The sequence below is a fragment of the Oncorhynchus tshawytscha genome, linkage group LG29, assembly GCF_018296145.1.
Source record: "Oncorhynchus tshawytscha isolate Ot180627B linkage group LG29, Otsh_v2.0, whole genome shotgun sequence".
Taxonomy (NCBI): Eukaryota; Metazoa; Chordata; class Actinopteri; order Salmoniformes; family Salmonidae; genus Oncorhynchus; species Oncorhynchus tshawytscha.
The window spans coordinates 23,093,188-23,103,722 of NC_056457.1; the positions used below are offsets into that span (position 1 = coordinate 23,093,188).

Sequence of the window (10,535 nt, forward strand, 5' to 3'; positions counted from 1 at the left end):
CTGCGTGTGCGTGTCTGTGTGTGCGTGTCTGTGTGTGCGTGTCTGTGTGTGCGTGTCTGTGTGCGTGTCTGTGTGTGCGTGTCTGTGTGTGCGTGTCTGTGTGTGCGTGTCTGTGTGTGCGTGTCTGTGTGTGCGTGTCTGCGTGTGCGTGTCTGTGTCTGTGTGTCTGTGTGTGCGTGTCTGTGTGTGCGTGTCTGTGTGTGCGTGTCTGCGTGTGCGTGTCTGCGTGTGCGTGTCTGTGTCTGCGTGTCTGTGTGTGCGTGTCTGTGTGTGCGTGTCTGTGTGTGCGTGTCTGTGTGTGCGTGTCTGTGTGTGCGTGTGTGCGTGTCTGTGTGTGCGCGTGTCTGTGTGTGTGTATCAACTCTCAGGAAATGGTGTAAACTATGCTGTTTTCTCTCTGGCAGGCATTCAAAGACTACACCAGCGATGACATGAATGTAGTCCCAGAGGACCGGGTGTGGGTAAGGGGGTGGTTCCCCATCCTCTTTGAGCTGTCCTGCATCATCAACAGGTGCAAACTGGACGTCAGGACCAGGTGAGAAGAGTTTCAGTCCTGTGTCATCGTAGATGGGAATATTTTAGAGGCGGAAGTCAACTGATGGTGAGGGTGTATTATAAGAAGTGTGTGTGTGTCAGGGGTCTGACGGTGATGTTTGAGGTGATGAAGACCTATGGACACACCTTTGAGAAGCACTGGTGGCAGGATCTGTTCAGGATCGTCTTCAGGATCTTTGACAACATGAAGCTGCCTGAGCAGCAAACAGAGGCAAGTCTCCACATCCCAAATACCCATTCACCAAAGACCCAGCTTTATCTCCAGTGTAACCAACACCTATTTCCATAGTTACAGTACATCATTGGTTCCACAACTAGTATCCAGTACCAACTGGACGATTGTCCTCTTGGCTGCTACAATGACTTGAACTGGTGTAACCCTGGTAACCCTTCTGTGTTGTTTGTGTCTTCCAGAAAGCAGAGTGGATGACGACGACCTGTAACCACGCACTTTACGCCATCTCTGACGTGTTCACGCAGTACTTTGAGACTCTCAGTGACGTTCTGCTGGATGACATCCTGTCCCAACTGTACTGGTGTGTTCAGCAAGGTGAGGACCGACGGCAGCGCTACAAACACCTACAGTCGTAGACTTATACTGAGTACACCGTCCTCAATCACTCTCATCCCCTCTTTCTTATGCATAGCTCCTCTTCTTTTCAATCCACATGCCACTCTTTCTTCTCTCTCTTCTCCCGGTCTCCTGCTCTCCACATGAATTGTCTTTCTCTTTCCCTCACTTCTTTTCTCCTCTCTCTCTCTCGGCCTAGATAATGAGCAGTTGGCTCGGTCAGGCACCAACTGTCTGGAGAACGTGGTCATCCTGAATGGAGAGAAGTTTACTCCGGAGACCTGGGACAAGACCTGTAACTGCATGCTGGACATCTTCAAGACCACCATCCCACACGCGTAAGCTACTGATGCAGACTTTATTCATATCGCTGAGATTCAGCTGGGAATATTGTCTGTGATGATTTGTTATTGCTGAACTTAGTGATGTAAACATGGAGCACACTGAGGCTGTCATATAAAGTCCTCTAGGAATGGAGGGGAGTTATTAAATGGACATGATCTTTTACTGTCTTTTGCCGTTGTTTACTTGATAGAGTGGGATACCTGACTGTCTGTGTGTATGGTACTGCAATATGACACTGTATAAGTAGAGTAACACTGCCCTGTCCCGTATTGTTCCTCTCTGCCCTCTCAGACTGTTGACATGGAGACTAGCAGGAGCAGAGGGAGATCCCATGACACCACAGGATGTATCAGACAAACAGCTGGTATGTTTCAAACCCTGACTGAGCTGTAGGTTTCATTAAGTCTGTAGCTGGTCTATCTCTTATGCCAGATTAGACTGTACAACAACATGACCCAGTACAATCCAGACAAAATAACTTCTCCCCATGTGCCCTCAGGATTCAATTTCCCAGAAGTCAGTGGACATCCAGTCCCGTTCCGAGGACCAGCATTCCATGAACAGTGCGGAGAGGATTGCCATGGAGACCCGGCGGCAGAGTCAGTACAGCGCAGGCATGTGTGAGGACAGCCCCAGAACCCGGACTCCAACAAGTTAGTGTCTCTTTTTCACCTACCACTGGAGTGTTTTTCAACCCTATGCTCATCGTGTGTATGTGTGTGTTGTATGTGTGTTGTGTGTGTGTGTGTGTTCCTTCCACAGAGATCCAGGAGCAGAGGTTATTCTCAGGCTTGCTCATTAAGTGTGTAGTGCAGTTGGAGCTGATCCAGACCATAGACAACATGGTCTTCTTCCCTGCAACCAGCAGGAAAGAGGATGCTGAGAACCTGGCTGCTGCGCAGGTAACGTCTCACTCCCACCCCTACGTGGAGGATGAGAGGTATCACTGCTTCGGGACTTATATAATGTTACTTACCCTACATTATTCATCTCATATGCATACGTATATACTGTACTCTATATCATCGACTGCATCCTTATGTAATACATGTATCACTAGCCACTTTAACTATGCCACTTGGTTTACATACTCATCTCATATGTATATACTGTACTCGATACCATCTACTGTATCTTGCCTATGCTGCTCTGTACCATCACTCATACATATATCTTTATGTACATATTCTTTATCCCCTTACACTGTGTATAAGACAGTAGTTTTGGAATTGTTAGTTAGATTACTTGTTGTAAATGCACAAGCATTTCGCTACACTCGCATTAACATCTGCTAACCATGTGTATGTGACAAATAAAATTTGATTTGATTTGGTGGAAGGACACATTCCTTGCAAAAAATGTGTGTTCAAAAGTTTGGCTGTATGGACTGTCCTGATCCTTGTATGTTCTTCTAGTGAATGTCAGGGAAGGAGGGAAGTATTTGTCATACATAGAAGTGATATGTGAAGGCTCTGTTTGTGTTTGGTTGTGTGAATGTTCTGGGAAAGTTCTCTGAAGCTTGTGTTTGTCCTGTCCAGAGAGATGCTCTGGACGCGGCAGACGTCCGTGTCGAGACTCAGGACCAAGGAATGTACCGCTACCTGACCTCAGAACAGCTGTTTAAGTTGCTGGACTGCCTGTTGGAGTCCCACCGCTTCGCCAAGGCCTTCAACTCTAGCAACGAGCAGAGGACCACTCTATGGAAGGCAGGTGGGTCACTGCCCTGCACCAGAGCACAGGCAGTGCACATGCAGTGCATTCGGAAAGTATTCAGACCCCTTTACTTTTCCACATTTTGTCATGTTTCAGCCTTATTCTAAAATTGATTAAAAAAAATTTTTCTTCATCAATATACACACAATACCCCATAATGACAAAGCAAAAACAGGTTATTAGACATTTTTGCAAATGTATAAAAATGTAATAAACTGAAATATCACATTGACATAAGTATTCAGACTCTTTACTCAGCACTTTGTTGAATCATCTTTGGCAGAGATTACAGCCTTGAGTCTTCTTGGGTATGATGCTATAAGCTTGGCTCACCTGTATTTGTGGAGTTTCTCCCATTCATTGCTGTATATCCTCTCAAACTCTGTCAGATTGGATGGAGAGCGTCGCTGCACAGCTATTTTCAGGTCTCTCCAGAGATCTTCGATCGGGTTCAAGGCCGGACTCTAGCTAGCCCACTCAAGGACATTCAGAGACTTGTTCTGAAGCAATTCATGTGTTGTTTTGGCTTTGTGCTTGGGGTCGTTGTCTTGTTGGAAGGTGAACCTTCACCCTAGTCTGAGGTCCTGAACGCTCTGGAGCAGGTTTTCATCAAGAATCTTTCTGTACTTCGCTCCATTCATCTTTCCCTAGATCCTGACTAATCACCCAGTTCCTGCCGCTGAAAAACATCCCCACAACATGATGCTGCCACCACCATTTTTCACCGTAGGGATGGTGCCAGGTTTCCTCCAGACGTGACGCTTGGTATTCAGGCCAAAAAAAATCAATCTTGGTTTCATCATACCAGAGAATCTTGTTTCTCATGGTCTGAGTTCTTTAACCTGTCTAGGACTGGGGTTCCGCTAGCAGAACCCTGTTCCGCTTGCGGATCCCTCGCCAACAGCCAATGAAATTGCAGGGCGCCAACTACAAATCTACAGAAATCTCATAAGTCAAATTTCTCAAACATACAAGTATTAGGCACCATTTTAAAGATACAATTCTCGTTAATCCAGCCACAGTGTCTGATTTCAAAAATGCTTTACAGCAAAAGCTCCACAAATGATTATGTTAGGTCACCACCAAGTCACAGAAAAACCCTGCCATTTTTCCAGCCAAAGAGAGGAGTCACAAAAAGCACAAATAGAGATAAAATTAATCACTAACCTTTGATGATCTTCATCAGATGACACTCATAGGACTTCATGTTACACAATACATGTATGTTTTGTTCGATAAAGTGCATATTTATATCCAAAACTCTCATTTTACATTGGTGTGTTATGTTCAGTTGTTCAAAAACATGCTGTGATTTTGCAGCGAGCCACATCAATTCACGGAAATACTCATTATAAATGTTAATGAAAATTCAAATGTTATGCATGAAACTTTAGATATACTTCTCCTTAATGCAACCGCTGTGTCAGATTTCAAAAAACTTTACGGAAAAAGCATCATCTGAGTACGGCGCTCAGAGCCCACACCAGCCAAATGAAATATCGGCCATGTTGCGCAGTCAACATTAGTCAGAAATATCATTCTAAATATTCACTTACCTTTGATGATCTTCATCAGAATGCACTCCCAGGAATCCCAGTTCCACAATAAATGTTTGATTTGTTCGATAATGTCCATCATTTATGTCCAAATAGCTTCTTTTGTTAGGGCGTTTGGTAAACAAATCCAAACGCGAGTTCAGGTCCAGCCGAACTTCGGACGAAAAGTTCAAAAAGTTATATTACAGGTCGTAGAAACTTGTCAAACTAAGTATAGAATCATTCTTTAGGATGTTTTTATCATAAATGTTCAATAATGTTCCAGCCAGAGAATTCCATTGTCTGTAGAAAAGCAAAGGAACCGGAGATACCTCTCATGTGAACGCGCATGACCGAGATCGAGGCTGCTGCCAGACCTCTAACTCAATCAGCTCTCATTCGGCCCCCCTTCACAGTAGAAGCCTGAAACAATGTTCTAAAGACTGTTGACATGTAGTGGAAGCCTTAGGAAGTGCAAGATGACCCATATCCCACTGTGGATTTATTTGATAGGGGCTGAGTTCAAAAACTACAAACCTCAGATTTCCCACTTCCTGTTTGGATTTTTTCTCAGGTTTTTGCCTGCCATATGAGTTCTGTTATACTCACATACATCATTCAAACAGTTTTAGAAACTTCAGAGTGTTTTCTATCCAATACTAATAATAATATGCATATATTAGCATCTGAGACTGAGTAGGAGGCAGTTTACTGTGGGCGCGCTTTTCATCCAAAAGTTTAAATGCTGCCCCCTATCCCAAAGAAGTTGAGGGACTTTTGGCCCAGGATGCACCTGAGATCAATTTTGAGTCTCATTAGAAAAGGGTCTGAATATTTATGTGAATACGGTACTTCTGTTTTTTTATTTGTAATAAATGTGCCAAGATTTCTAAAATCCTGTTTTCACTTTGTCATTATGGGGTATTGTGTGTAGATTGATGAAGGAATAAAAAATTGGTTTTAGAATAAGGCCGTAACATCACCATGTGGAAAAAGTAAAGGGGTTTGAATTATTTCTGAATGCACTGTACAGTGTACCTGAGAATAGTCTTTATGTGCCCCTGCAGTGCACCACTCAAGGAAACTCCAAGAATTTCATGAAGTAGGAGAGTGATTTTCTGACAATTAAGATTCCTCAGGAAGCACGGTATCTGTCCTGGAGCCAAATGCAACTCTCTGAACAATTGGAACAATACCCTGTTTATCGTCCCTAGTGTTGACGGGCCTCAATGGCTGTAACAGACAGCAACCGTTCTCTCTCTGTCTGTCTGTTCCAGGTTTTAAAGGGAAGTCAAAGCCCAATCTGCTGAAGCAGGAGACCAGCAGTCTGGCGTGTGGCCTAAGGATCCTGTTCCGGATGTACACTGATGACAGCCGTCAGACCGCCTGGGAGGAAGTCCAGAGACAGCTGCTTAAGTAAGGAAGGACCGCCACGCCCCCACTACTATATCACTGTATGGAAGCTGTCAAACAATACACTTGGCCATATGCCAGACTTACTGAAGGCTAAACTCAGGGAATTGCTTGACTGCTGCTTTGAATAGCTAGTTTGACTACTGCCAGTGTAAACCTCAATAACTCCTAACTCACACCAAACACTGATATCTCCAGCTATTCTCCACCTGGCTTTGTCTCAACCTGGGAATAGAAAGTCATTAGAATTTCAGATTATGCTTAATTTCACTGAAAACAACATTCTTTAAGTGAGCAGAGTAGCATGATCTCCTTAATGATCATGTGCAGCTCTGTTATTTACATTTTTCAAACTTTTACCGCTTTTCTCCCCAATTTTGTGGTATCCAATTGGTAGTTACAGTCTTGTCTCATCACTGCAAGGTCGAGAGCCGAGCGTCCTCCGAAAGACAACCCAGCCAAGCCGCACTGCTTCTTGACATGCCCGCTTAACCCAGCCGCACCAATGTGTCGGAGGAAACGCCGTGCACCTGGCAACCGTGTCAGCGTGCATACGTCTGGCCCGCCACAGGGGTCGCTAGAGCGTGATGGGACAAGAACATCCCTGCCGGCCAAACCCTCCCCTAACCCGGACGACGTTGGCCAATTGTGTGCCGCCCCCATGGGTCTCCCGGTCGTGGCTGGCTCTGACAGAGCCTGGACTCGAACCAGGATCTCTAGTGGCACTGCTAATACTGCGATGTAGTGCCTTAGATCACTGCGCCACTCGCGAGGCTGTGCAGCTCTGTTCTACTGCTTCCCGTTGTTGTTCTGTTCCTTTCCCCCTCACTAACGAGCCTTTCACCGTTCCTCGACCATCCCTAATCATCCTCTCACTAACGAGCCTTTCACCGTTCCTCCACCATCCCTAATCATCCCCTCACTAACGAGCCTTTCACCTTTCCTCGACCATCCCTAATCATCCTCTCACTAACAAGCCTTTCACCATTCCTCCACCATCCCTAATCATCCTCTCATTAATGAGCCTTTCGCCGTTCCTCCACCATCCCTAATCATCCTCTCACTAACGAGCCTTTCACTGTTCCTCCACCATCTCTAATCATCCTCTCACTAACAAGCCTTTCACTGTTCCTCCACCATTTCTGAACATCCTCTCATTAATGAGCCTTTCACTGTTCCTCCACCATTTCTGATCATCCTCTCATTAATGAGCCTTTCACTGTTCCTCCACCATCTCTAATCATCCTCTCCACTAACGAGCCTTTCACTGTTCCTTCACCATCCCTAATCATCCTCTCATTAATGAGCCTTTCACTGTTCCTCCCATCCCTAATCATCCTCTCACTAACGAGCCTTTCACTGTTCCTCCACCATCCCTAATCATCCTCTCATTAATGAGCCTTTCACTGTTCCTCCCATCCCTAATCATCCTCTCACTAACGAGCCTTTCACTGTTCCTCCACCATCTCTAATCATCCTCTCACTAACGAGCCTTTCACTGTTCCTCCACCATCTCTAATCATCCTCTCACCGCATTCATAAACCTCCTTCATTGGGCTGTGTGTAATGGCAGTCATATGGAGGGCATTATTATCACATGTCTGAAGTATGCCCAAAATGTGCTTTAATTTACATACATATTTAATAACTCATTTGCTGCTGAACTCTGGCAAACATGATGACTTTTATTTAAATCTTACAAATTGAATGTCTGGAGTATTACTAAGAACCAGGCAGGCAGCTATCTACACCATCTAACAGCATTAACAACTTTCATTATTTTTCATGAAGAGGGGGAATCAAGGCCATGTCAGACGCCTGCTATTTATGAAGGGCTGCTGGGAGAGGGAGGGCATTGATCAGTCCATGTAATCACAGGGGAAACAGGATTGACTGGGGGGAGGGGGAGACATCTCGACAGCTGTGCTCTGTCCTGACCCTGACCGCAGCTGTCTGAGAGACTGAGACATTCACGCTTCTGTTTACACCATCTAGGGAATAGAGAAGTCACAGTAGCCGAGGCAAAACATCAATATCCGCCACAGCAGGAGGGGAATCAAAAGAAATTGGTCCTGAGAGAGAATGATTGATTCAGATTGTGTTGATGTCGTTGTATCTTCCGTCGATGACTCTCACTCTCTCCAGTCATTCAGAGCACTCGTCTAAATGTGACATATCTGAAACAACTACACTGGATACTGGGTATAGTAGGTCTGTACATCCACAGACTCTGTGTTGCTGTTATTACTCAGTCAGTTGTCATCGCTTTGTCTTTCTATTGCAGTATCACATAGTAGCTATCGTCTCGTCTTTGTATTGAAGCCAGTATCTGTATTAGCAGGAAACTCTTAGGTTGTCAGTCTGATATGTCCGTTCATGTGTAAGAGAGAGAGAGTGAGAGCTCACGGACTGGACTATCACAAACATGCGTGCGCACACGCCACACTAGTATAGCATGGCATGGTAGAGGAGAGAGGACAGCACACAGACCACACTAGTATAGCATGGCATGGTAGAGGAGAGAGGACAGCACACACACCACACTAGTATAGCATGGCATGGTAGAGGAGAGAGGACAGCACACACACCACACTAGTATAGCATGGCATGGTGGCACACACACCACACTAGTATAGCATGGCATGGTAGAGGAGAGGGGACAGCACACACACCACACTAGTATAGCATGGCATGGTAGAGGAGAGAGGACAGCACACACACCACACTAGTATAGCATGGCATGGTAGAGGAGAGAGGACAGCACACACACCACACTAGTATAGCATGGCACGGTAGAGGAGAGAGGACAGCACACACACCACACTAGTATAGCATGGCATGGTAGAGGAGAGAGACAGCACACACACCACACTAGTATAGCATGGCATGGTAGAGGAGAGAGGACAGCACACACACCACACTAGTATAGCATGGCACGGTAGAGGAGAGAGGACAGCACACACACCACACTAGTATAGCATGGCACGTTAGAGGAGAGAGGACAGCACACACACCACACTAGTATAGCATGTCATGGTAGAGGAGAGAGGACAGCACACACACCACACTAGTATGGCATGGTAGAGGAGAGAGGACAGCACACACACCACACTAGTATAGCATGGCACGGTAGAGGAGAGAGGACAGCACACACACACCACACTAGTATAGCATGGCATTGTGGAGGAGAGAGGACAGCCGACATGCAGAGTTGATTCCCAGCAAGGTGCTTACGAGGGCTAAGCAGATTTCGGAGGTGATTAGCTCATGGATTGTAAGTGGGCTGTGAAGAAGGGAGGAGATGATGGGACGGGAGGGAGAGATGGGGGTTCTGTTTGAGGTGAGGGTTAGAGGTCAGAGGTCACAGCTGCTCCTCTCCTTGTAGCTGGTGTGGAGTCAAATAATTTCATGTTGGCTGTGAATTTAGTCTTACTGCTAAATAATTTGTGAATCGCATCTTAATTCTGTGTCGCTGAACAGTTTTCATAAGCTCAATGAGTCTATCAAGATCTTTCCCTCTAGTGTGTGCAGTGAGGCAGTAGCCTACTTCCTGACTCTAACATCAGAGAGCCACAGAGAAGCCTGGACCAACCTGCTGCTCCTCTTCCTCACCAAGGTCCTGAAGATCAGTGACGACAGGGTAAGGATGTCAACCATTAACAACATTCAGACAGGCCACTGATTTGGTCAAGTCATTGTCAGCGATATGTTCAAGAAGACCTAACCCTGTCTTTGAATGGGGATTCATCTGTAGGAAGATGTGTTATGTCTCTCTCTCTTTCCACAGTTCAAGGCCCATGCGTCCAGGTACTACCCTCTGCTGTGTGAGATCATGCAGGTTGATCTAATCCCAGAACTGCGGGCCGTGCTACGGAAGTTCTACCTACGCATCGGCATTGTGTTCCAGATCGCCCAGCTGCCTGGACCACCTGCAGAACCAGAACCAGAGCTGGAAGTTGAGGTGGAGGGGGAGCCTGGAGAGGAAGCCCAGTGATGGTGCACGTGTAGCGGGCTGGCTGCGAGACCTCTGACTAGGGAAGCCTGGAGTTCTGGAAGTCCTCCTCCCCTCTTGCCTTGGGTTTGTCTACCAACCCTTTAGGACTATGGTCTCCCATTCCCCGGGGTACTATGAAGGGTGCATCTGACCAGACTTCACCCTTCTGGATTTGGCAGTTACCCAGAATCCACAACTAATGGTACAGGAAACTCCAAGGTGTCTCTACTGTGAACCTGACTGGTCATGTGACAGAAAATGCCAACTCCCATACACACTACATGGCTAAAAGTATGTGGACAAGTGCTCGTCTAACATGTAATTCCAAAATCATGGGCATTTATATGGAGTTGGTCCCCCCTTTGCTGCTATAACAGCCTCCACTCTTCTGGGAAGACTTTCCACTAGA

At 46.1% G+C, this 10,535-nt stretch overlaps 1 protein-coding gene across 3 annotated transcripts in view; it reads left to right on the plus strand.

Annotated features, from left to right (window-relative positions):
* The window catches only part of LOC112233603 (brefeldin A-inhibited guanine nucleotide-exchange protein 1), a 105,510-nt gene extending 94,975 nt beyond the window's left edge, over positions 1 to 10,535 (plus strand). For all 3 annotated transcript variants that reach the window (XM_042308903.1, XM_042308904.1, XM_042308905.1), the window contains 11 exons: positions 405 to 535; positions 637 to 766; positions 970 to 1,105; positions 1,326 to 1,464; positions 1,763 to 1,835; positions 1,971 to 2,124; positions 2,234 to 2,373; positions 3,010 to 3,181; positions 5,997 to 6,135; positions 9,655 to 9,772; positions 9,920 to 10,535. In XM_042308903.1, coding sequence (XP_042164837.1) covers positions 405 to 535; positions 637 to 766; positions 970 to 1,105; positions 1,326 to 1,464; positions 1,763 to 1,835; positions 1,971 to 2,124; positions 2,234 to 2,373; positions 3,010 to 3,181; positions 5,997 to 6,135; positions 9,655 to 9,772; positions 9,920 to 10,126 — 1,539 coding nt within the window. In that variant the 3' untranslated portion in view covers positions 10,127 to 10,535. The remainder of the gene's footprint in view (positions 1 to 404; positions 536 to 636; positions 767 to 969; positions 1,106 to 1,325; positions 1,465 to 1,762; positions 1,836 to 1,970; positions 2,125 to 2,233; positions 2,374 to 3,009; positions 3,182 to 5,996; positions 6,136 to 9,654; positions 9,773 to 9,919) is intronic.